The sequence below is a fragment of the Diprion similis genome, chromosome 9, assembly GCF_021155765.1.
Source record: "Diprion similis isolate iyDipSimi1 chromosome 9, iyDipSimi1.1, whole genome shotgun sequence".
Lineage (NCBI taxonomy): Eukaryota > Metazoa > Arthropoda > Insecta > Hymenoptera > Diprionidae > Diprion > Diprion similis.
Window position 1 is genome coordinate 10,327,361 of NC_060113.1, and position 27,295 is coordinate 10,354,655.

Below are 27,295 nucleotides of genomic sequence, written 5' to 3' on the forward strand. Positions count from 1 at the left end.
TTTTTGTTTTCTTCTAGAAGATTCTTCTCATAAATCGAGTTTTGTATCAGATTGGCTCTGATTTCTTTGTGGTTTGAACAGAGCCGCGATTGTTATTTTTCATGGTCGATAAGCGATTATTTGATTCTCACATTTTTCTAACCCATGTGTCAGTTTTTGTCAGCTCTTTTTCAGGTTGTTTTATGACGTAACCTGATTTTCCTTTACCTTCTCCTGGGATTTGAGGATGACTGAAGGCCCCGATTTTAAAGAAACACTCAACGATAATCCAGATGAGATCGTTTATTTTCTCTTTTAAAAATAATAAAATTTATACGATCCGTGCTTTTCTCAAATTCGCTTAGCGAATTCGGATTGGTCTGCCTTCACTCACGTTTGTCCTCCCAATCTAGGGTGTGCAGTTTCCGAAAGAATTCGGGACCGGCTCGCCTCCTTTTCCTCTCCTGTTCCCGTGGTCCTTTTCCCGAATCATTTTGACCAAATTTGGATTTTCCTGATTTCCGGAATTTGAAACTGACCGCTCCTTCGGATTTTACACGAAGCTATACACTACACACTTTTTACACTGACCTTTGTGAAAACACGGCACATAAAATTTTGAAAATTCAGTTCAATGCTCGACTATCTGCTCAAGGTTTTCTGTGGTTTACCTTGAGACTGTGGGCAAATGCCAGATAGCAGAAAGGGAGTCTTTGAATTTTTAGAGCCACAGCTCCGACTCACCTTCGAGCGTCGTATGCTAGATCAAGATCATTATTGTTTCAATTTGTTCGAGTCGGGACGACTCTTTTCCTCAGAGGGGAGTAGTGTTACAGAGGGTAAAATCACCTGCTTTACCCCCTTTTCTAATGATCTAGTAGTCGGCATGTGACGCAGGAAAACTAAGTCTTCTCATGTCATCAAATGAATAAGGTTGCTGCGTCAACCGCTATTATTGTAAAAACAGATCTGTTTCAGACTTTGAGCTGATAACACGTTCTTTACCCCAAATACATTTTTCTCAAAGCATATTTCTCATTTAGCGCCTTTTAATTGCTCACCTAACTAAGCTTCTTACCCTCGTTTTACTCGTTACGCTAAAAAGTGTTACAATATATATATATATATATATTGTAACACTTTTTAGCACAAATACACATGTAACACTTATATATCTATAAAGATATATAACATAAATATATAAACATATATATCCATTGTACCAGCACCGCCGATCTATTACCTGTCATACCTTGTCTAATACATAAAGATATTTCTTGACCTTTTGCACATATATATATGTTAGTTATAATTAATTGTTAAAAACCAAGTTGATTGCAGCATACGCTTTTTGTATTTCTGTTTTTTTCCTAGCGATCCGAAGTGACGCTTGAATAAACCTACAATTATCAATTTAATAACGTGTCCAATTATTTACTTATCCTACTTCCTCCTAAAAACTGACCCTGGTCGACTCCGAGCACCCGGATGGGGGGGGGTGCAACCACCACCAAAGGGTAATCCAACCGACTAGGACCGGTAACACCGTTACACAGCCAGCGGCAAAATTGAAGATATCTCGATTTAGAGACAAGATAGCCAGGAATTCTACATTTTTTTAACGAATCTCGGCTATTTATGAACCGATCCCGAAATTCTTGGGTGGGTTCAACAGAGCTCCAGACACTCAGCTGCCCCGCATCAAAAATTCAGAAAAAAGTTGGTATTTGGCTGAGAAACCCTAGATTCTCGTCGGTTCTGACCGTTCTGACCAAGTTACGGATGAGACCTCAAATTGCTATACGCGTTTGTCAGAATCGCAAACATTCAGGTCAGACCAGCAGCAAAATTGAAGATATCTCGATTTAGAGACAAGATAGCCACGAATTCTACATTTTTTTAACGAATCTCGGCTATTCATGAACCGATCCTGGAATTCTTGGGTGGGTTCGACAGAGCTCCAGACACTCAGCTGCCCCGCACCGAAAATTCAGAAAAAAGTTGGTATTTGGCTGAGAAACCCTAGATTCTTGTCGGTTCTGACCGTTCCTTCCAAGTTACGGATGAGATCTCAAATTGCAATGCGCGTTTGTCGGAATCGCAGACATTTAGGTAAGACCAGCAGAAAAATTGAAGATATCTCGATTCGGAGACGAGATAGCCAGGAATTCTACATTTTTCAACGGATTCTGGCTATCCATGATCGATCCTGAAATTCTTGGGTGGGTTCGATAGACTCGCAAAAACTTAGCTGCCGCGTAGCGATGAATCAGAAGAAAGTTGGTATTCGATCGAGAAAATCTCGAATCTCGTTGTTCCTGACTTCTCCGATCAAGTCACGATTGGATTCAGAAATTCTTGGAACCGTTTGTCGGACTTGCGAACACGTAGTTCAGCCCAGCATAAAGAATTGAAGATGTCTCGATTCTGAGACAAGATAGCCAGGAATTCTACATTCTCCGAAAGATTTCGGCTATTTTTGAATCGAACCTGAAATTCTGGAGTGCGTTTGACAGACTTGCAGACACTTAGCTGATCCGCACCGAAAATTCAGAAAAAAGTTGGTATTTGGCCGAGGAAATCTCGAGTCTCGTTGTTCCTGACCGTTTTGACCAAGTTACGAGCAAATTCAGAAATTCCTGGATGCGTTTGTCAGACTTGCGGACACTTAGGTTAGCATAGCAGAAAAATTGAAGATATCTGGACTCTGAGACAAGATAGCCAGGAATTCAAATTTTCCAACGGATTTTGGCCATTTATGCATCAAACCTGAAATTCTCGCGTGCGTTCGACAGACTTGCAGACACTCAGCTACCCCGCACTGAAAAATCAGAAAAAAGTTGGTATTTGGCCGAGAAAATTTTGAATCTCGTCGTTTTTGACCGTTCAGACCAAGACACGATTGAATCCAGAAATTTTTGGATGCGTTTGTCAGACTTGCGAACACTCAGGTCAGCACAGCAGAAAAATTGAAGATAACTCGATTCTGAGACAAGATAGCCAGAAATTCTCCATTCTTTAACGGATTTCGGCCATTTATGATTCGAACCTGAAATCCTTCTCTGCTCTAGACAGACTTGCAGACACCCAGCTGCCCCGCACCAAAAAATCCAAAAAAAGTTGGTATTTGGCCGAGAAACCCTTGATTCTTGTCGGTTCTGACCATTTCGACCAAGTTCCGAATAAAGCCTGAAATTGTTGGGTTCATTCGTCAGAATTGCTGACACTTAGGTCAGCACAGCCGAAAAATTGGAGATATCTTGATTTGGAGACAAGATAACCAGGAATTCTACATTTTCCGACGGATTTTGGCTATCTATGTGACGTCCCGGAGGGAATGTTCAAAAAAAAACCAAATTTTTCATCTTTACAGTCGCGACCGACACTTCGCCTAAGAGTCTAAGGAGCCCTGTTTTAATTTGTGGGAGCCGGGCCCCTGCTACGGATTATATTTCACGGTTTTTTTTTAGAAGAATGAGACTTCATGGAATATAGTAACGTGGAATCTTTTTACTTACTTTTCAAATAATCGTGATAACCTCAGGTATTCTGATTACCTGCTGTGTGACCTCGCGGACTACTCCGTCTTCGGAATGTGTTGAATTAGGGCTTGTATCTGCCCGTGGAGGAGACTCTTAATTGTGAATTGGATAACTTCGAATTTGGGTATTTCACTGACTTCATTTTCTGAATACTTTCTAAGAAATGAATACACTTTGTTTAACTCTGGGCCTGTAACCCATATATTGTTACAAACTCTTATAATTAAATCTTATGAATAAATGTACAAGTGATGAAGAAGTTATACGCTAAAGTTAATATTCAAGATCAATATTCAGGAGAACAAATCTTGAAGCGTGTAGACAGAACAAAACTCGGTGAAAAAGTGACATTTCAAAGTTAAGATTTAAGATTTAAGATTCAAGATTCAAGATTCAAGATTCAAGATTTAAGATTCAAGATTCAAGATTTAAGATTTAAGATTCAAGAGAACAAGTTTTATGCGTCCAGACAGATCAGAACTCGGCGAAGAAGTAAGGAGTCCGCGCTCCGCAGTCGACCACCTTAGTTGTGTGGTGGGAGGTGCTTTTGCAAATGGCCGCTTTCCTTTCTCCAGTCCGGGGGTTCACGCGTAGCATTCCCACTCCAAGATGGCGGTGGTCCGAGAGCCTGAGAATGTTTATTCGACTCGGTTCCCGGGCGTCGGGCTATCGCCTTATTGATAGATACTTAATACTTGTTTATCTTGGCATAAACATTTAAAAATCGTGGCCGCAAGTTTATTCTACTATAAACGTTTATGAATTGTAACCAAAAGTATATTTTAATATAAACGTTCACAAATCGTGACCAAATGTATATTTTGATATGAACGCTTAGAAATCGTGTTGTCAATTGTATATTGAAATATACTCATTTACAACGTTCTTGGATGTGGCTTTTCTTTGACGCGAGATACACTCGTCTCCTTAGATATTGTTTGATATTATTCTCAATACATTTTCTTAGTTAATATAATGATATCCATTATTGTATGAATATCGAGTATTGTTTCTCGCAACTTAGTTATAATTCTAATGATCATATACTTTTTCCCAATAATAATGTTTTTTAGCGGAACTACAAATCTGATATACATATGTGTGTCTATGTATGTTGCAGAGTGAAGACGGAATAAGATGGTCGCTGACAAATCTCATGAGGCGAGCCATATTCGTATGCATTAGAATAATGTCATTTCTCTTCCATGTTATTTTGTCTTTTTTATAATGAATAAAATATATAAGCAAAAGTTATTCTGTGTACCTTAGTTAATACACAATATTTCCACCATGGGTAAGAAAGAGAGCATCAGTATTATAATGTATATTGTTGTGAAAAATATATATAGGACGTTACCTGGGGACGTCACACCCCTTCTCCTTATTCCAAGGAAATAATGGTTCATTTTCTGAAAGATCATTGTACTATATCAAGATCTTTCGCTCGCTTTTGCGCTCTTTCTTCCAATTTTCTTAATTCTATGTCAGAATTCATTACTTCATAAACTCGGATAGGCTGTGTTGGTGAAGGACAGGAGGTTTGTTTAATGTTTTCCTGATCGTTTGACACAGTTTCGGTCGTAGATTTATTAATTTTACGATGACTTAAATGCATTAACAGATGAGTTATAGAGTCCCATAATGCTGCTATTAAATGAAAACTCCACCCGTACGCGGCATGAAGTGTATAACCATGTACACAAGTGTCAATAAGAAATTTTAAAAGTGACCATATGGCCCACAATCCCCAAATTCCTCCAATTATACTTCCAAATGTTGTGAAACCTGAGAATAGCTTGCGTGCCGTTGATTCTGCAATTTTAGATAACGTCTTTTCGTCGAATAGATTGTACATATTAATTGAACCTGAGTTTATGTTCTCGCCTCGCGCTCCTCTTGAGATTGTGTCCAGTAGCACGGGTTTCTCAACCGGAAACATGATGTGGTCCCTCAATTTTTTCAATTCCTTTTCTGTGTAAATCCCGCTCGTTCCAAGTGGTCCGGGGCTGGTGTATTTTCATTTCATTGACGTCAAAGGCTTTAGTCTCTGTGGTATTTTACTGACTTTGTGTCCTCTACTTTAAACATAGGTGGTACGATTTCGTTACAATTTCCTGAAATTCCTGCTTTAACAATAATTCTTGATTTGGTTCATAGGAATATACTCTTGTTTTGGTATCTAACTGGTAAGTCGTTATAACATCCTTCGATCTTTCTAAACTCAACTTCCACTGGTATGCATTTCATAATGTATGTTTACTTCTCCAGCGACTGTAGCGAAGTATCCTGGTCCTTTCATCAAGTTATATGCAAAGTAGTCTGGCGATATTTCAGCTAAATTTAATGCATTTTTTAACACTTGTTGTTCTAATTTACATTTTTGTTCAATTACGTCTCGATATAAATTTGTCGTCTGTGTTCGTATATGTTTTTCTACATAAATAAATTTAGAGTTTATGTATGAAAACATGTCGATGTTTGATACTGCTAATCTCGTTCGCTGTTTGAACGTTTCAGTTGGATTTGTTTCGAAAATATATAATCTTGGGTGTACCGTATTGATGATGCGGTACCCGCAAACGTTGGTTCTTGATTTTTTCATTGAAGCGAGAGTCGTTTCTTCTGTTTCCAAGGAGTAAATTGTAGGTGAATTTGTTGCATTCATTCTGTTTGCATATCCTGGATATAAGACATCGTAGTTATCGAATTTACATTCGTCGAATGGCATGGTGGTCCAATATGTGTGTCCGCCGTCTTCATCGATGCAATGTCCGTCGGCGAAGGGGCATACTGTTCCGCCTTTTAAAATCATCTGATTCCTGGAAATCTTGACATCTGCAGTATAAGATTGGGTTGAAATCTTAATCATAGCTTGCACCACGGCCTTTTCCTATTGTCCGTAGCCGTCATTATAGTATTCGCCTTAGCAGGTTCCGTCTGACGTCAGGCTTCCCGCTAAGGTAGCGTCGCGTAGCGTCGTTGCATTAACTGGAATTTCCACAAGATTGGTTTTTGTGCCTACAGCAATTGTTCCGGAGCGGTGCAGTAGTTCGCATGCTTCTCTTGATACTCGAGGGAGGTAGGCCTTCCTTCCGCCATCGGTTACCGAATTGTGTGAAAATGATCCGCATATGTACACCGTCCGATCTATTTCCACTTTACATTGTATGACATTTGTCTGCTTATATTCCGTCAACTGCAGCAACTGTATATAAGTTTTTTCTGTCTGTGTCTGTTGGGGGTCTATATCGGACTCGTCTATCTCCAATAAACTAATAGTTGTTACGTTTAAGGCTGCTCCGCCGCAGTCATATCCAATGAGGCTGAGCGCTCCATTGTTCCATAATAGGATGATGGTGATGGTTACCACGAATTTTACCACCATAACCTGGAAGGTTTATTCGTACTGAATTTCTGACAATTGCTTAATTTTATCTTAATTTTAAATGGTTAATTTATATCTCTATATCACTGTCCTCTAACAGTTTGTTATAATTTTCGGTTTCCATACAAGTGATTTTATTATTTTCCCAGAATATTCCGAAAGTATCCCAATGGTTCCCTGGCCCATGAAGATAAAGCTCGGTGGGTACCATTTTTCATTATGAATCTTAATGAAAAACAATATCTGTTTCTTTGTTACGTCTACTAATTGGAAATTAGTTATCATATCATCTACATCGTCTACACTCTCTATTATTTCACCGAAAAATTTATAAACGCCTTCAGCTATGTTTGTTTTACAAACTAGTTCTACAAGGGTAAATTTCGTGAGTGCATCGCATCTAAAATTTGTTATAATTTTTACTGAATACATCTTAATTTCAACAGTAACTAACCGTTTGTTATTAAGGACAGGTTTTTGTAGGAAAATTACCTCAAAGTCAAACGCATCTTCGATTGCCGGTAACTTCATCGTTAGGTTTTTCCTCTTAAAACTATTTATACGTGTATATGTATACTTATGTGTATATCGAGTATATATTTTTATGCGTATACATGTAACAATATATATATACATATATATATATATATATATATATATATATATATATATATATATATATTGTAACACGGCGATTTGCACCGCGTTATATGACCTCCGATATCCCCGTTATCGTGAAAAGGCAGCAAGGATTATTGGCAGTCGATATGGTCATACATGTGATTTTAAGTGTTGTTACTAATTTCTTTCGATTTTGTTTCCCCTTCTTCCCACCTATCCTGAGATATCCTGAGAGATAAAGGCGGTGAGGGAGAGAGGAGGGAAAAGAACAGCTACCGACAATTCGACAACGCCAAGGGTACATCTACGAGGATGAAATCGTCCTGGCAGGTGGCTCAACGCCTCGCAGCTAGTACCCGTGCCTCCCCCGCATATGTTCCGGAGAGCTACGAGGCTGCCGCCTACTACATCATCCACGGAGCCGAGAAATTTGGGCGAATCGGCTCACTTGGAAACCATACCCCCTCAGCTGTTTCGTCGCCCTGGTCCGAAGAAATTAAAAGTTCGGCCAGATTATTCAGGAGGGAGGTCCAAGGCCGTGATGTGATGTTCACCAACAACGTCGGTGAACGTTAAAGAGCCCTCTACTGGCTCAGTACCGCTGAAAGTACCGCCCGTGCATCTTAAAGGGGTTAGGCACGGCGAAAGCTGCGAGTGCTGCGAGGCCTGCCAGAAGACCTGCCCAGGAGGTGCTGCCAACCGACGTCCTGAAAAAGAAGTTCGGCAAACAACGCCGTTGCAACTACGACGCTGCGCGGAAGAGTCCCCGAACGACTTACTTCTGCATCTTGGCTTGAGCCGATCAGACGTGTTTTGGTCTTCGCTGCCTTTTCGAGTTTTATATCGTTTCTTCATTCAATCGTTCCCTTCTTTGTTACCGCATTTTACCTTTTTATCGTTTTTTTTTTAACGTTTCCTTTTGTGTCATTTGTGAGTCTGTGAACCCAGAACTCTAATTATTGTGTGTGAGAACACCGATCCTGTTCGACTAACGTAAGTGAGCTTTTGTTACCGCTCGAACCCCTGAGACGCAATTGCTTATCTTTTGTCTTGGTGACCGTTTGGGTCGTAATTTTCCGTATCTCGGGTTTTCGTGTGGCCTATTAATTTATTCAATGACCATTTCGACGAGCCTAACCAATTATTAACTTCCTTACTTTTGTTCCCGAATTTTTTGCTGTTAATTTTACCCCGCATGGCCCCCTCTCCCCGCGTCCGCGTGGCGACGGCGTCATTCTAGTCCTTTGTGTTTTCGGGTAACTTAACCGCGATACCGTGAAGAAATATCGTTTCGATAGTTGCTCTCGTTTAATTAAATATCGTATTGGATCTCGTTATCGTGTTACCGTTCATCAAAAATCCCGTCGTATATAATTGCGCAACACCCGTGTAATATTACGCAATAGCGTCGGTTGCGGCCATCTTTGTGGCGTCGTTGTTTGAATCGTCCCCGCGCTATCTCCCGCTACCGCGTGGCGCTGGATCCGATATATCGAAACATCGCGGAGAACCGAAGCCGCCATGCCACTGTGCCTTTCGAGAGTTGTCGAGTTACAAATCGAGCGCTCCCTGGATGGTTACGCCACCGTACTTTATTCCCGTTGTGTCGTGCGCCGCGTAACCGTACGCTCCCCTTTAAGGTAGATACAACGCGTGCGCAAGAAGTGAATATCTTGTATCGTTTAAAATATTGTTACCGGTCATAATTTAAGGTTAAGACTCTTGTATTATTACTTTGTAATTAGACGAGTTCTAGTCTTGTGACAGCTGACGCTGTGTTTCCCGTTTTCGGCTCCTTTGCATTATATCGAGTCCTTCGTCACCAGCTGTCACGTTGCGTTGGTTCCGTACCTTATTCCGTTAAGATTTCTTGTATCTTATTTATCGAAGATTGTCTTTTAATTCGAGTTATCGTTATTATTCTCGCGTGATATTAAGTTTAAGATTTCTTGTATTTTACTTACCGAAGATTGTTTATAGTCATTTAAGTTACTATCCCTGTTTGGTTACGAGTTTCTTTCTATCATTCGTGTATTTCAATCAGTGAAGATTGTTTTATTTTGTTACGCTATTATTTCCGTTTCCGGTATCGAGTCTTTTAAACCATCCTTTGTTTTTGTCACCACTCTTCCTCAAGGACTGTGTACGACCTAGGTAACTTTGAGACCTACTTCCGTCCCTGCTAATAAACTAACATTTCGTTACCTTTACTCTTGGGTAATTTTTTTTATAATAGAAAAGTGTGTTGTCCGTTCACTATCCGGCCACTCCCCTCCGCCAAATACTGAGCTACCGAGTTCCCTTTTCCCTTTTTCCCTTTTTACCTTTCAGATTATCGTGGTACAGCTTACCTGGCGCCCAACAAAATTTTCCTTCCGTTTATTTCGGAGAATTATTATTTTGCAGCTTGATTCACCGATTTAACCATTCTTTAATTTCGTGACGTATCGTAAGCCTCATTTGTCCTCATCCTTGCTGCTGACACGATCCTCAGTAGGCGTGCATCGATTGACGGGTCGCAATATATATGTACAAGCCTTATATAGTAGCTTATATTGAAATGGTGTTAAACGAAAGGTTTCAAGTGTTATGTGTTCGTGTAGACAAAAATCGAAGGGTCGGCATTAGTTTTTTTTGTAATTCAAAAATCACTTAAGATTACTTCTTGCCTTCTTCAGTTTGTCCATGTGGTAAACTCGGTTCTTACCACATATGGATAGCTTAACGTTATTATTAGGTAATATCTCCAAAACTTCATACGGGCCTGTATATTGGTCTCCTAATTTACCTTTATGAGGTTCGTTTAGTAAAAATACTTCGTCTTTAGGTTTTAATTGCAATGGTCTTATCCTTTTACCGTAATAGAATTTATATTTATTCTTTGCCTGGACAAGGTTCTTTCCCGCTTGAGTTTGGAGCTCGCGCAGTTTTTCACACAAAGTGATCAAATATTCTTCATACGCCCTATCCGTCACAGGTTCAATTGACGCATAGTTTGAAGGGACTCTGGCTTTTGTGCCAAAAACTAGCTCGTATAGCGTGTATCTAGTACCTTCATGGGTACTAGTGTTGTATGAAAACATTGCTAATTCTATCCACTCGTCCCAATCGGATTTATTACTTACGAATTGTTTGAGATATTCTACTAATACGTGATGTGATCTTTCTATCGATCCATTAGACTGTGGGTGAAATGCTGTAGTTTTATTTTGAGTTATGCGGAGACTTTTTGCTATTGCTTTCATTAGGGAGCTTGTTAAATTTGATCCTTGATCCGTTAGGATATGTCTAGGCGCACCGGGCGCACCATAGATACAAATAAAATTTTTAATTAAAGCGTCTGCGATAGCCACAGAATCGGTTTCTTTAAGAGGTATTGCTAAAGAATATTTTGTAAGTAAGTCTTGAATTGTTAATATATAATTATTATTCATTCTTGTCATAGGCAGAGGGCCTACGATGTCCATTGAAATTTTCTCAAAAGCTGATTCTGGGGTATCAGTAATTACCATAGGTTGCTTATGCTTTACACGAGTGAGTTTTTTTGTTGCACACTCGAAATATTTACTTATATATTCTTGTATCTGGCGCTTCGAATTTGGTCATGAATATTTTTGTCTGATTCTAAGGTAAGTTTCAGTAACACCCTTATGTCCGCCTATAGCTGATTCATGATTTTCTCGTATTAAGTCGTTTCTATTGAGTCGTTGTGAATAGTAAGCGTACACGGACAGTCGTTAAGCGTTGCTTTCATTCGACTGAGTATTTATTTCCGTAATATATTGTCAATGAAATTAGTTCTATAAATTGCTACTTCTGGAAGCTGAATCTGCATGATGACGTCCAATAGGGACGCCATTGCTTCGATGAATATTTCTGGATCTACTTTTCGTTTGCTCGATTCCTTAATTGGCAGAGCTATAATCTTCCTATTTTCTCTTTCTATCAATCTTGCTCTACCCAACGTTAAATCTTCGAATTTCCATGTTCTGTATTTAGTCAGCATGTCGTGTGCTCCGCGATCAACAGGTTTGCCCTGCTGTGTTATAAAGAAAGCTACATTACCTTTATGCATTGACAGTTTTTCTTCGCTCCTTGTGACCTTGAGTTCCGAGTCCGTTTGTAACTTATAAGGTCTTGAACCGGGTTCTAAAATTTCATCGGTGTCGTCTATGTCACTATCAATGTGTAAAAGTTCGTCATTGTCTGATTCGGAATCTGTATTCTCTTCCTGATCACTCACATCTGAATTATCCTGATTTTCTATAGGATTATCAACCTCATTATCTTTGAATGTTACGTTTAAATTTTCAGGTAACCTGGGGAGGGAAGCTCCGCTGGTTTCTGCCTCTTCTACCTGATCGGGTACCTCTGCTATTGTCTCGAGGTCTGTGCTTCGATTAAACGGTCGTACCTCCTCAAAGGGGGTGATCGTCATGTCACCTAAATCATCGGCCAAAGTAAGTTCGGCTTCTTTATCTAAATTTTCTTCTGGGTTTGGTAAAGAATAAATTTGAATTTTGAAAGAATATTTAAAGATTTTGTTAATTAATTTATTAACCGTTTTCCATGACAACATGTCTAGACCGCTACCTATTTTGGGCATTGCGAGTCGATAATCATTATTTTCGATTAATCATTATTGAAATTTTCATCTACAGTGAATAAATCTCCTGTCAATTCTTCTATTACTGGCGGTTGTTCAAAAATATCTTCATTAGTTGTTTCTAATTCGTTTGTCGTTTCTATCTCCATAGTTTGTATAGTTGCAACTCCGGGTTCTAATGGATTCGGATCGTTTTCGTCTATTGGGTTTCTGGATAGCGCGTCGGCATTCGTGTTAGCGCGTCCTTCTCTTTACTTTATAGTGCATTGCAATTCTGCAAGTACTGTTTTCCACCTGACCAATCGTGCACAAGGGTTCTTATCTGTGTGAAACCACGACAACGCTTTTGGTCGGATACTACGGTAAACTCTCGTCCATAAAGATAAGGTCTGAAATAATTTACACACCATACTACGGCCAATAATTCTTTTTGAAATGTGGAATAGTTTCTTTCCGCTGACGTTAAAACTCTAGATATATATGATATGGGTAAGTCCTTTCCTATTTCACCTTGACTTAATACGCCTCCGATTGCGTGTCCCGATGCATCTGTTGTAAGTAAAAACGGACGTTCAAAGTCCGGGTACTGGAGAATGGGTTTTTTGCGCAATTTATCACGCAATATCTCGAAAGCTTCCTGATGTTCGCTTTTCCATTCGAACTTTATATCTTTTCTCAATAAATTTGTGAGGGGTTTTGCTAATTTTGAAAATCATAGAATAAAGCGACGGTAATACCCTGCTAGTCCAAGAAACTGCTTGATGTTTCGCGCTGTTTTAGGCGTCGGAAATTTTTTTACTGATTTAACTTTTTTCGGATCTGGCTCGACTCTTTTATCACTGATTATATGACTTAGGTACGTGACCTCGTGTCTCAAAAATTCACATTTGTCTGGTTGCAAAACTAAATTGGCATTGCGGAATTCGTTCATTAATCTATTTATTTTTGTCTCGTGTTCTTTGAGTGAAGTAGCATAAACGACATTGTCGTCTAGATAAACGAACAATTCTATTCCTTGTAGATCCAAAAGTACTTGGTCCATTAATCTCTGGAAAGTCGCAGGTGCGTTTTTCAATCCAAAGGGCATTCGCATGAATTCGTAATGTCCATATTGAGTACAAAATGCGGTTTTACATGCATCTTCTTCGTCCATTTGTATTTGATGAAAACCTGATGCTAAGTCGAATATTGAAAAGTAACGCGCGCTTCCCAACTGATCCAAAATTTCTGTGATATTTGGTAATGGGTACGCGTCACCGATTGTTTTTTCGTTTAAGCCTCGGTAATCTATCACGATTCGCCATTTTTTATTTCCTTTCGAATCGGGTTTTTAGGCACGATCCAGAGAGGAGAACTGTATGGTGATACTGATTGTCTAATTATATCATTTTTCCCATCTCTTTAACTTGCTTTGCTATTTCTTTCTTGTGTATTGGAGGAAATCTGTATTGTTTTGTGTGTACAGGAATACTATCTGTAGTTGTTATTTTATGTTTTACGGCTGTGGTGCTACCTAATGCTTCACTGGGAATATGGAATATGTCGGCATTTTCCCTAACGATTCTTTCGACACTATCTCGTTCTTCTTTGGCAAGGTGATCTAACCGGAGTAGTTCGATTATGGCATCTGAACGCTCTCAAGAGTTGCAAGTTGATATTTTAATATTATTACTTTCCGTTTGCTCATCTGCGTCAGTAGCAATCCAAGGGGGATTCTGCGCCAGGCATCCTACTTTATCGGCAAAGCACCTTCCCCCGGCCGCCGCTTATCCCGGACGCAAACCCATCAAGGTTATCCATACTCCGGCGAGCCGTCAGCGTTCTGCGTTACCATCACTTTGAGTTTTGTCGGTAAGGGGTTATCATCGTTTTGATCCTTGTCGGTAAGAAATCCCCTAGATTGGCGTGTCAGTCGGTAAGACATTCCCTAGATTGACGTGCCGGTCTGTAAGAAGTGCTGTCAGTTATCATAGGGGTCTTACCCTTACTATGCTTATTGAGCGTGATCGAGCGACTGCATTACCGAGCGCAACCGCGACTCTCAACCGTTCAACGCCGAACCCTCGCACGTCGAGCTTCTGGAAGGTTCCATGAGTCAGCTTCTGGAAGATTCTTCCTCCGACGACCGAGAGGTTTCAAGGCGGAAGTGCAACGTTGGGAGGCGTATGCAATGACACTCCGACAAGTTTCGACTTGACGTCGAGCGGCCCGAGGTCAAAGGATGTCGGTGCGACGTTGAACGTGACGACCCTGAACGAATTCCCGGAATTTTAGGCCGACATACAGTTCTCGGAATCGGTCGACGAGTTTCGACTTGACGTCGAGAGGCCTGCGCCCATCGGTTTTCGGTGCAACGTTGAATTCTGGAAGGTTCCGGAGCCGTGAGAAAGATAACCTGCGACCCTGAACCGATTCTCGGAATCGTCCGACGAGTCGCGACTTGACGTCGAGAGGCCTGCGTCCATCGGTTTTCGGTGCAACGTTGAATCCTGGAAGGTTCTGAGCGCTTGGTGGGAGAAATATGGTATAAAAGTCTGAATTTCAGTACGTTATTCTCACAACGATTCTTCAGCTCTCATGAAAAGAACCTCCGACAAAGCACAACTACGCCGGCGAATTGATCTGTTCTTAAAAAATCTTGTAGACTTGAAAAAAATTGTTCATCAAAAATCTGAACTTAACAAAGTGACAAAGAAGTTAGAAAGTTTGAAATTGTGAAAAAATTAACACCAACAATGGATTTCACAAAATTGAACCAAATTGGCACACTGCAAGAATTCCTACCAACGAGGAAGCTATCCGACTTGGAAGTTTTAAAAAATTACCGAGTCACAAGTGTCAGGAGGGTACAGACTCGATTTGGTCAACGGGTGGTCGTCGATGTGGATGCGACGTTCAGCGTCTTTCTCCCGGCACGCATGGCTAAGGTACTCTGCAAGGACGACGGTCTGATGCAGAACTCGGTGCAGGCTGTCGAGGAGGATCGCTTGCTGCTGAAGTATCTGGGCGGTCAATATAACCCGGTGAAATTCACCGATGCGTCTACTCTCGAATAAGTTTGCACTTAATTTAAGTTTTAGACATTTAAGCAAAATTATGTGCATTATTGTTTTTTAAAGAATATATTTTTTCACAAAATTACAAAATACTACTACTACTACGACTGTACTACGACTGTACTACTACTCCACACATGATTATAATGAGGGGTCTCTCGAAAGCTGTTACATTGATCTGAAATACACACAAACACAACAAAAACTGTAACTTTAGAAAATTTTAATATACCCTAGAATCACATAAGTTTTGTAGTTTTCATTGCAAAATAAAGAAACCAATTAATCGAACTTGTTATAAAAGTTATCACACCATTGTCCAAATACTTAAGAAAAAATCTTATCAGCGAACGAATTATGTAAAAAATTATAATATAACTTGATCTTACACTTTGAGGAATAACCACGAACCATCCCCCACTCTTTCCAAGCGGGCTGTCACACCCGCTTGGTGAACAAAAATATCGTTTCGGTCCCCATCGCCATAGATCATAATGGCAAGTTGAACCGATCGAACGAGGAACCCTCGAGGTAGGTGCTCAGCCCATTCTCGAGGCACTTTCACGTTCGGTAGAATGTGGACATACTCCATTTCTGAGAAAAAAAACATAATTCCGTTAGATATCCAAAGTCTTGATTGCCCATCACACACAGACGAAAAAATTTCGATATTCTGATAAAACTCACCGATATTTTTTTTGAAACGATTCCCTTTTCTAAATTCCCGGGAAAAAAGAATCTGAAAAAAAAGGCACACACGCTAAATTATTTCTCTTCGTTCGAGTAAAAATCCAAAGTTGTTGCACAATAAACGTTAAATACTTTATAACTGCATTGATTTCGATCACCCACCTTGACGCTTTGACGGTTCGACTGCGAATGATTTCATCAGGCTTATGGAGCACCCCACTCTTCGTGCAGCTTCTTCAAGTGTTTAGGTTCACAATTAAACCTATACGAAATCTCGAAGTGGTTGACACTTGTCGGTTACGTTTGTAAATTACCGCTGTCTTACTCTGCTCTACTGAACTAATGCAGAGGTCTCGAAATCGTAAACCTGACACCGCTGGCAAGGTAAAAACATTCCCATCGCGCGCTCAGAGAACGATATCTACTAACACTATTGCACTACCACAGCTCTGTCTCGTACATGAAGCGTGTGAAACTTTATCGTCGAGTTCCAAGAACTGTCTTACCATCTTACACGAGCAGCAGATTCGCTCGAAAAGATCTCAAAATTTTCGTTAAAGAATATTGTTCGCTCAAGTTCGATGATATGTGTGAGTCACGATGTACCATAAAAGGGACCGCGTCGGCATAGAGCAATCATTACGATGCAGGCTTTGCAACGATAACTCTTGTCAAGTGTGCGATTGAAGAAGAAATAAACACGGATTCCGAAAAGTGCTTGAAATTGATAAAAATCATGGAGACGGCGTTCAAGATTTTGAGCGAGAAATCTTCACCGGCCGAGGTTCAGAAATGGATGCGATTTGGAACCCAAAATACAAGGCTTCTGAACAATCTCACATCACCGTCCCCGACGTATACCAGTGTATGAAAGTGGACTTGCATAAATTCGACACATCTGATTACTCAGTCGATAACGCTTACGGAATGCCTTTATCAAATAAAAAAGTCCTCGGCTTGATGAAGGATGAAAACAACAGTCGAATAATGTTAGAATTTGTAGGATTAAGAGCAAAGTTATATTCATTCAGGGTCTTAGGAGATAAGAACGACAAAAAACATGCCAAAGGGGTTAAGGGATCAACGTTGAGAACAATAACTTTTAATGATTATTTGGAATGTGCTTTTCAACATGAAAATTTGATCAAAAGTCAGAATTTATTCTTGAGTCAAAAGCATGAGGTTTATACTGTGGAACAGAAGAAGGTGGCACTGAGCTGGAATGACGACAAGCGGATCGTGTTTCACAACACGACCGACACGCTTCCGTGGGGCTATAAGCCTGGACCTTAGCTTATACGTTTGAGCTTTGTAATCACCGTATCGTGATCTATAGGTTATGAAATATAATTGTACAACGTTGTATATAATTATATAGGATGTAAAATAAAGACACATGCCTATTTGCAATAGAATCTCTCTTATTCAATAATGATGTTACACGTCAGATTCATTTATCCAACTGTTGTGTGTACTGTCAAAACCTAACCATTTAACATATAATTTCTTTCCACGCTTTTTGAGAACCTTCTCCACGAGATAGATGTCCGGATGTTCAACCTTGAGGAGCTCCTGTTCGTAGAAACCGCCAGCGATGGGTTGATTTTGATAGTCTTTGAGCTTGTACGTGAGGTGATGAGTATTTTCCACTCGGCTTATTGTGAATATTTCAGTCGTCCAATTGGGAGTATAACCTTTCTCGAAGACGTTTTTGAATTTGCTGATTCGGACTTTGTCGCCAGTTCTGAACTTTGTCGGTTTGATAGGTATCGCTCGAAGCCCTCCGTACGCCTGACGCAATAATTGCCTCTCGTTTGCAACCGTGACGTCCGATGGTTTCATTCGTATGGTTCGGTGTTTGGTGTTGTTGTAAGCCAATACCAAATCAGATAAGATGTCGAGCCACTTGTAGCTTCCTTGCATGCTGAACTGTGTCCACATTTTGCTTTTCAGCGTACGATTGAAACGTTCACAGATCGAAGCCTTCAAATTACTGTACGTGGAGTAAAGTTTGACTCCACAGCGTGTCATAAGAGATCCGAATTTTGAGTTGTAAAATTCTGTTCCTCTGTCGACGTGTAATTTTTTCGGTACACGTCCTTGAACAAGCACAGATTCCATCGCCTTTGTAACATCATCCCCGGACTTGCTCTTTATCGGTACAGCCCACGCATACTTTTAAAAAATATCAATGACTGTGAGCATGTACTTGTAGCCTTTGTTTTGTCCAGCGTACGAAATCATATCAACAAGATCCGCCTGCCAGGTCTCGTCGATGCCACGCACATCTACACGACGACGTGGGTAATTCCGGCGTGCAGGCTTATGCAGTTCCGTCACCAGCGCTAGCTTTTCCCCGTTCATCTTCCAATGCTCTCAGTCTGGTATCCAATTTGGAAAGAATTTCAGCGTTTCGAATCGACAGGTCTCTGCCTGTTCTAAAATCTGTGTAGAAGGTGTCCAAGGCTTTCCCTGTGGTGGTATCCAATGCTTTGATCATTTGATCAAGATTGTCGAGTTGTTTTTGCAGCAAGTGGAATTTACGACGGAAGATTTTCAAAGTTACAGCATTGTTTGGCTCCACGGGGTCAGCTATATTGCATAGTCTTTTGTTTCGTATATCGTAGTGCCCGTCCGCTGTTACGTGAAATCCGACACCCGGAGGACCTCGAGTGCTCGCAGCTGTGTTTTTGTTCAGATGACGTCCAAACACGTCGACGCTCATCTCGTAAATGATTGCAGAAACGGCGTGAGTTGATTAATAAATGATTCCAGCTTCCCGCAATTCTTCGAGAATCGACATAATTTCGTTGTTGTGACTTGTATTCCCAGCCGCTTGAGATGCCGTAAGCAAACGAAGACGTTCCACCAACTCGTTTGCGTCGTCCCAGAAAATATAATCTGTTTTAACACCCTGTCGTGTAACTCAAGCCTGAGGTAGCAAAACACCTTTGCCCGTACGCTTCGATGACGATGGTGATGATGTATTGATGTTGAGCAGCTCTGCAATTAGGTGCTTGAATTTGGCGCTGGGGGTGTTTCGGATAGGCTTGGTGGCGCTGTAATACTTTCTGTGAGCATTTCTTGCGAGAAGGATGTTCTTGTAATTCTTCTTGTCGTTGGGGGTAACGTGAACGCTGTTCGGCATCTTCTTGAACGATAACTCCAGCAAACCTTGAGTTTTCGGGTAGACTGTACTCCCTATGCGAATGGAATTGCGCTCGAAGCTTATCGGTGAGTCACCAACCATCAGCCCGGCGGTAGAAAGGTTCCGTACCCCGTATAAAGTATGCAGCTCGTTATGTCTGTTTTTATCCTCGAGCGTTCTAAGATATTCATCTTCTAATCCTGCAGATGATTCTGTGATTGTTTGATCCTCTTCCTCTGCAGTTGCAAAAGAGACTTCAGCTTCAGATTCCATTTCGTTCTTCGGTTCATCCATCGTTTCAGTTTTGATTTCTTCCTTCACCTCCTGCTTTACAGGTTTCGTATCTCGAGAGACGTTGACTAATTCCTGCAGCGGGGTTACCACAGGTTTGAAGACATCCTTCATTGTTTTCTGCAGCGACTCTTTTCCCGTCTTGAGGATTTTGTGCTTCCGTCGAATTGCATCACTCGCTTGAGCAATACGGCGCAAGACTTGTTTTTCCTTCCGAATTTCCTGCATGTTGACACAACTAGCTCAGCAACGCTACTGTTTCGTTTCCCTCGATGACCGTGTACTTTATTCCTTTGTCATGTTTATAAAATTGTCGAATCCCTTCCTATATCGACCGTTGTCGAGCTCTCGATCCTTGTCGATCACGAGGAACCCATATTTGTCACCGTTCCAGCATGCCACACACGAGTCTTCAAACTCTGTGTACGTCATATCGGTGTTTACGTGATCGTTGTATACGTGTCTCAGGTTCATTTCGTGTTGTTTGAATAAGACCAGCAGGTTAGTGTTATCGCGTCCGAGATGCTTGGGGATCCGCGCGTACGTCTGACAAAGATAGGAACAGTCTACGTCGTGATGTCTACCCATGCAAAAGTATGCGCGTACGTTGTCCTGCTTCTCGCACGCTACGTCATCGAATATCATGATTGAGTTAGGTTGCGTCTCTTTCGGTGCGATGACGTGCTCATGCTCGTTAAAGGGGAAGTATTCAACACCGTCGACGCTTTCAAGCACTTGACTGAGAAACTTGTATTTCGGTTGATTGAGAGATTTTGAGTAAACGTACAGGTTTTCAAACCTCAAACCGTTCGGATGCGTTATAAGTGAGAACAATGCGTTGGTTTTGCGACAGCTGGAAGGTCCACAAAATACCGCACGTACACTACTCGGTAACAGTTCACCGTGGCGTTTTTTCGGTTTTTCATTTTGCTGCGTATATTTGTCAAAGTTCACCACAGGTAGCTTGATCGATTGTGTCTCAAACTTCATCTCGAACTTGACTGCTCGATTTTCTATAAATGCATCGTTTATAAGGACTTTCCCTCAGTCGAAGAGCGAACATGATTGTGCACACACGCGATCGTAAGCGATCCTCGAAAAAACGATCACGTGGGAGAGGATTGGTGAATAGCATCATCAACAAACTCCCGATCGAGCTACATGTTCCCGGTTACCAATACTGCGGTCCTGGTACAAAGTTGACGAAAAGACTCGCGAGAGGCGATCCTGGTATCAATCCTCTCGACGCAGCGTGTAAGGAACACGATATAGCATATTCGAAAAATCGTGAAAATCTCGAGGCTAGAAACGTCGCGGATAAAATATTAGCCGAGAAAGCCTGGAAACGGGTTTTAGCAAAAGACGCAAATTTAGGCGAAAAAGCAACCGCTTGGGCTGTAGCGAACACGATGAAGGTAAAAACAAAGTTAGGCATGGGTTGTCGAAAACCCAAGAGCGTTCCCTTGAACAAAATCATACGCGCGGCAAAGCAATCCATGATACCGAGCCACAAAGCGAAAACAAGCATCAAATCTGCACTGAAAGGTGCTCGAGAAGCTGTGAAAAAAGAAGGTGGTAAACATAACGTGCGATCACCGCGCATTCTACCGGTACCCTCAAAAGTTGGTGGATTTCTACCTTTTCTCATACCAATTTTTGCCGGTCTAAGCGCTACGGGTGCATTAGCGGGGGGTGCTGCAGGTATAGCAAAAGCTGTCAACGATGCGAGCGCGGCTAAACGAGAATGAGAGGAAAGTAAACGGCACAACAAAACAATGGAAGTGATCGCATTGGGTAAAGGTCTCCATCTCAAACCGTACAAGAAAGGTTTTGGTCTTTATCTTTAAAAAAACTAAATGTGACACTACCACGCCAAGCGTTAACCAATTGGGATTTGTTGAAATATGCAAAACTTATGAAAATTCCGTATTTCCGAGGTATCTTTATGCGAAACGAAATGCCCAAAAACGGACCGCGTAAAAACGAGGCAGCCGTCGTCAATCTTGACGATAAAGACGGTCCTGGGACACACTGGGTTGCGTATAAGAAACGTGGCAACGATGTCATCTATTTTGACAGTTTCGGTCATCTTCAACCTCCGTTGGACTCCGTGCAATATTTCGGTGTTGGTAGCGTGAAATATAACGATGAAAGATATCAAGACTACGGTACGTTCGATTGCGGACACTTGTGTCTGAAATTTCTGAGCGATGAGCTATATAAACGTCGTACATAATTTAGTGAAGACAGTTCAACACTTGCAGCCATGGATGATTCGTTTACGTTAACGATACCGGGAACGTCTTCGATTCTCGAAGCGCAATATTTCCCCCCGATCGAACTTGCTTCAGACAAAAATTACACTCTCGGTCTCGTTGAATTGTTAACCTTCAATTCCATTCCCAACGTTGACGCTGGCCACAATAAATTGTACATAGGTGATAAGGTAGTCACCATATCTACCGGCAGCTATAAAATTGAAAATATCGAAAAGTATGTTCAAGACGCTGTGAAGAATACAGACATTGAAATCAGCATCAAACCTAACAATAATACGTTATGCAGCGAAATCAAATGTAACCACGTCGTGAATTTTGAGCCTAGTGATTCTATTGGTCAGCTTCTTGGATTCACACCGCGTGTATTGACGGCTAGCCAAACTCACCAATCGGATATGCCTGTAGCTATTCTCAAGGTCAACGCGTTGCGAGTCGAATGTAGCATTACAACGGGTGCCTACGTCAATGAGCGCAAAGTTCATACTATTCACGAATTTTTCCCCATCGTTCCACCGGGATATAAGATCGTGGAAGTGCCGTCGCACGTCATTTATCTTCCGATCACCGTAAAGACCATAGATCACGTACAGCTTCGGTTAGTAGATCAAGACGGTGACTTGGTTAATTTTCGTGGAGAAGTTATATCTGTGAGACTGCACATCAAATCGCAATAAAATATGGGTATTGTATATAACAGATTACCCAACAAGAGTTATATTGGTAAGGCGGCATGTCCCGATCAAGTCAGTCATCGATCGATTGCCAAACCGTTAACGCGTCAAAACGTGGAATTCCTGATAGCTCCGGGTCTAAAAGTGACACCTTTTGGAAGAGGAATTTCCAACGAATAAAACAGCGGTTCTGCTGTTTCGTTGTCTGCTACGTACCATGGAGGAGGAAATCTTGAGCATTCAAACACCCGTCGCCTTCGATGAGTCGATCGCTCACCAAGAAATACATGCACACAAGCCGTATGCGTCATCAACTTTTTACAACAGCGACGAGATTCGCATCACCGTTCAGCATCAGGAATTATGCATATTACCAAGCAAGAGTTCGCTGCATATCTCGGGAAAATTGGTCAAATCAGATGGCAGTCCAGCAGCGGTTACAACCGTGGTCAACAATGCCATCTGCCATCTGTTCGAAGACGTACGGTACGAGCTGAACGCTGTAGAGATTGACAAATGCAAAAACGTTGGTCTAACCAGTCTGCTGAAGGGTGTCGCCTCGCTCAACCCTGGTCAGAGTTGGCTCATGGAAAACGCTGGACTGGATGGCTCGATGTTCGAGAAACGAAAAAATTAACTGACGCCGATGGTAACTTCGATGTGGTTATTCCCTTGAGCATGATATTGGGCTTTGCCGGAGACTATGGCAAGATCATCGTCAACGCGAAGCATGAGCTGATTATCACAAGATCAAAGAGCGATTCAAATGCCATTGTTCAAAATTAAGACGAAGACTTTCGAGTCGTGATCGATCAAGTGGATTGGTTAGTACCGTACGTGAAGCTTTCGGATCAACGAAAAATTGCTCTGTTGAATTTCATCGAGAAAGATACACCTGTCTCCATGAGCTTCCGCAGTTAGGAGATGTACGAATATCCTCTGCTACCGGCAACCACGAAACACGTGTGGACTGTAAAAACGTCCACTCATTTCGAAAAACCGCGATTCGTTATTCTGGGTTTTCAAACAAATCGAAAAAACAAAGCCGACAAAAATGCCAGCCATCTTGATCACTGTAACATCACCGACGTCAAGCTCTTCTTGAATTCCGATTATTATCCGTACGGTAACCTGAACCTGGACATGAGTCATAATCGCTTCGCCCTTCTGTACGAAATGTATGCCAACTTCCAGGCTACGTACTACGGCAAGGAACCCGAACCTTTGTTGACAAAGAGCGAATTTCTACAGTACGAACCTCTGATATTCATCGACTGTTCAAAACAAAACGAGGCTCTGAAATCTGGACCGGTTGACATTCGTATCGAATTTAAGGCTAAAAATAACTTTCCCGCCGGTACATCTGCCTATTACTTAATTTTACACGATCGTATAATCGAGTATAATCCGCTGAGTGGTGGGGTGAGAAAATTGGTATAAAAACCTTGAAGGCTGCGATTTTCGATTCAGTCTTATTCACGATGGAGTTCATAGTTGACGTGCAAGGATTCAACAGACCAGGCCCTGGTTTTACGCCAAAAGAGTTGGCAGTTATATCAGTCAACGAAGAAACTAACCCGTCAATTTTTCTCTTCCAACCGCCGTACGATTGGAATTCCTTACTCGCTCCGTTTAAGAGCGAAAATTTGTAGCTGTCACGGAATTATCACGGGTTATCCTGGGAAGGCGGTGACGTACCTCTCGAGAAGCTCAATTTCACCGTCGAATGCGTGTCGCTGCGTGACGCGTCAGCGGTTTACGTAAAAGGATTGGAGAAGAAGATTTGGCTGCAGAAAGTTCTAGGCGAAAACGTTGAAGTTGTCGATCTGATCGATTTGGGTTGTCCGTCGTTGCAAAAATTGAACAAAATGTCAGATACTAAATTGAACTGTACACATCACTCTATATCACATCCAAACTGTGCTGCTCAAAACGTATTGTTACTGCGAAATTTCCTGTTGAAATACAAAAGCCTGTTGGCATCTACTCGACCAGTTCTTAATTCTTACTGTCCGGAGCTTGATGGTCAGGATACCGTTGAATAAGAGCAAACATGTAAAACTGTACTCTTTATTATCAATAAAAAAAAGTTTTTCACCAATATCAACCGTTGATTCAAAACCTTTTCCCTGCTAGTTAAGAGTTAGCGTTAACAAATTTCAGAACCTTCCAGAATTCAATGACGCGCTGAAAACCGATGGACGCAGGGCCTCTCGACGTCAAGTCGCGACTCGTCGGACGATTCCGAGAACTGTTTGTCTGCCTCAGATTCCGAGAATCGGTCCAGGGTCGCAGGTTATCTTTCTCACGGCTCCGGAACCTTCCAGAATTCAACGTCGCACCGAAATCCTTTGACCGCGGGCCGCTCGACGTCAAGTCGAAACTCGTCGACCGATTCCGAGAACTGTTTGTCAGCCTAAAATTCCGAGAATTTGTTCAGGGTCGTCACGTTCAACGTCGCACCGAAATCCTTTGACCTCTGGCCGCTCGACGTCAAGTCGAAACTTGTCGGAGTCATTGCATAAGCCTCCCAACGTTGCACTTCCGCCTCGAAACCTCTCGGTCGTCGGAGGAAGAATCTTCCAGAAGCTGACTCATGGAACCTTCCAGAAGCTCAACGTGCGAGGGTTCGGCGTTGAACGGTTGAGGGTCGCGGTTGCGCTCGGTAATGCAGTCGCTCGATCACGCTCGATCACGCTCGATAAGCATGGTAAGGGTAAAACCCCTATGATAACTGACAGCACTTCTTACTGACCGGCATGATTTCTTACCGACCGGCACGTCAATCTAGGGGATTCCTTACCGACCGGCACGCTAATTTAGGGGATTTTTTACCGACCGGCACACCAATCTAGGGGATTTTTTACCGACAAGGATCAAAACGATGGTAACCCCTTACTGACAAGACTCGAAGTGATGGCAACGCAGAACGCTGACGGCTCGCCGGAGTGGGGATAACCTTGATGGGTTTGCTTCCGGGCTGGCGGGCGGCGGGGGGAGGGTGCTTTGCCGGTAAAGTAGGGTTCGTGGCGCAGAACCCCCCTTGTATTGCTACTAAAGAGTAAGAGCGCGGTCTGCGTGCAAACGAGCGAGAATGCGATAACGGATATGTGCGATGCCGGACAGTAACGGAGATTGGTCAGGAGATTCGGATAGTGATTTTGAACAAACAATTATTGAATCAAATAACAAAATGAGTGACGACGAACAACGAAGAGACAATCGAGGTGCTAAACAGTTAAATATGGAACAGCTATCAGCGATTATGATCGAAAAAAATCGACGTCGCAATGCGGAAGCAAGCCGTCGAGATGAATTACTACAGGCACTCGTACAAAAATTAAATTCTACCGAGCCAAACCTTCAAGTAAACGCCGAAAACAGTGCGTCAAATGCGTACCAGATTATGCCCGATCTGGTTCGTAATATTCAAGACTTTTACGGCGATCAAGGTGCTACTGTGGCGAAGGAATGGATAAGCAATCTAGACAGTATGCGTCAACTGCACCGTTGGCCGGATGGCTTCGTGTTGGAATCAGCACGCACTCACCTACGAAAAGGGGCATATCATTGGCTCCAACCACAGCTAGCGGAAATAAATAGCTGGCAAAAATTCGAAGAAGCGCTTGTAAAAACTTTTGTCGGTAAGGAAGATCAGATGACGAAATGGGATAGAATGGTGAAAAGAACTCAACGAAAAGGTGAAGCGACTATTGCCTATTTCTACGAATAAGTGAAGTTATGCAAGAACCTGAAACTCTCGGTGACGGAGACTAAGGAGCAGGTGCTTATCGGATTGTGGTCCAGAGAACCATGAACTTCACCAGCAACAAACGAGTATGCGGCTCTGGATGATCTGTTTCATGCTTATATTAAATATCGAGAAACTAACCGGTCGTCGCGGTGATATGGATCAGGTCTCATCAAAAGAGTACGGAGACTGAAAAACCCAAGACAACTTCGAAGACGACGAGTTCTGTCCATGCGAGTACATCGTCATCGACCTCGTTGCAGTCAAACGCAAAAAACATCGTGGTTACGACAAAACTGGAGACAGAGAGACGACCTCCAGGTAGGAATGAAAACGAAGAATACAAATGCTACAATTCTCAAGAGTTCGGGCATTTGTTAAGAGATTGTACTAAGGAGCGAAGAGAGCTACGCTGCAGGAACTGCAACGGAACTGGCCACACGCAGAAACATTGCAAGCAAGAACCGAGCAATGTGACGAAATCGGCGGAAACCATTTGAACGGCATGAGTAAATATTTGAAGAGAATTCACATAGCAGATCACGATTTGGTAGCATTGGTGGACACGGGCAGCGCGGAGTGCACAATTAAAATGTCAGCGGTAACAGAGCGATCATTTCAAATCCAGGACGTAACAATGGAGTTACGAGGCTTAGGAACACCCCCGAGATCGACGATTTCACTCGGATAGATTGATGCTACCATAATTGTGCATACTGTGAAGGCAATTAATGTCCCTGTACGCCTAGTCCCGGACGAGGCACAGTCGATTGATGTAATTATCGGGCGGACTTCTACGGAACTACCTTACGTCGGTAACTAAAAACGCGGTGATGAGCTGAGATTTTACGAATGTAACGCGAAAGATCCTTTCGCGAGAATGACTCTAAACACGAACGATACCAATATAGTGCACGCGGAACACGAGTTATCCTTACCTGGGGGAACAATAAACTTTATCACAGCGGTGGATGGCTCAAAGGAAGTCGAGTTACTGATGATTAATTTGACCAAAAAAAAAATCGACATTCTTAAGGATAAAGCTATCGAGTGCCACACCGTATGCGTTGTGGAATGTGAAATGAGCGAGAACGACGAAATTACCGAACCACGCGCGGCGATAACTGTAGATGATGGTAATATAGGCGAAGAACAGCCTCTTAAAGTGATTCAAGAACTCATTGAATTTCTCAACCAATATCGAGACTGTGTAGCTATGCATCTAACCGAATTAGGATGCACCAACAGAACGAGCATGGACATTATTAAAAAACTG

The 27,295-nt window shown here is 42.0% G+C and overlaps 1 protein-coding gene across 1 annotated transcript; it reads right to left on the reverse strand.

Moving 5' to 3' along the window:
- Nucleotides 1-18,637: 18,637 nt before the first annotated feature.
- On the reverse strand, nt 18,638-19,546 carry LOC124410171. The gene is made up of 2 exons (XM_046888337.1): nt 18,841-19,546; nt 18,638-18,780 (listed from the first exon to the last, which is right to left on the reverse strand). The coding sequence occupies exons 1-2, from the start codon at nt 19,544-19,546 to the stop codon at nt 18,638-18,640; spliced, it is 849 nt and encodes a 282-aa protein (XP_046744293.1).
- Between the last annotated feature and the right edge of the window lie 7,749 nt (nt 19,547-27,295).

Excerpts from the sequence above, each read along its gene's own strand:
- LOC124410171 (XM_046888337.1), bottom strand. The coding sequence starts at position 19,546 with ATGCAGGAAATTCGGAAGGAAAAACAAGTCTTGCGCCGTATTGCTCAA. Across the intron at positions 18,781-18,840 it reads ATCACCATCGTCATCGAAGC|ATTATATTTTCTGGGACGAC; the intron begins GTACGGGCAAAG and ends GTGTTAAAACAG.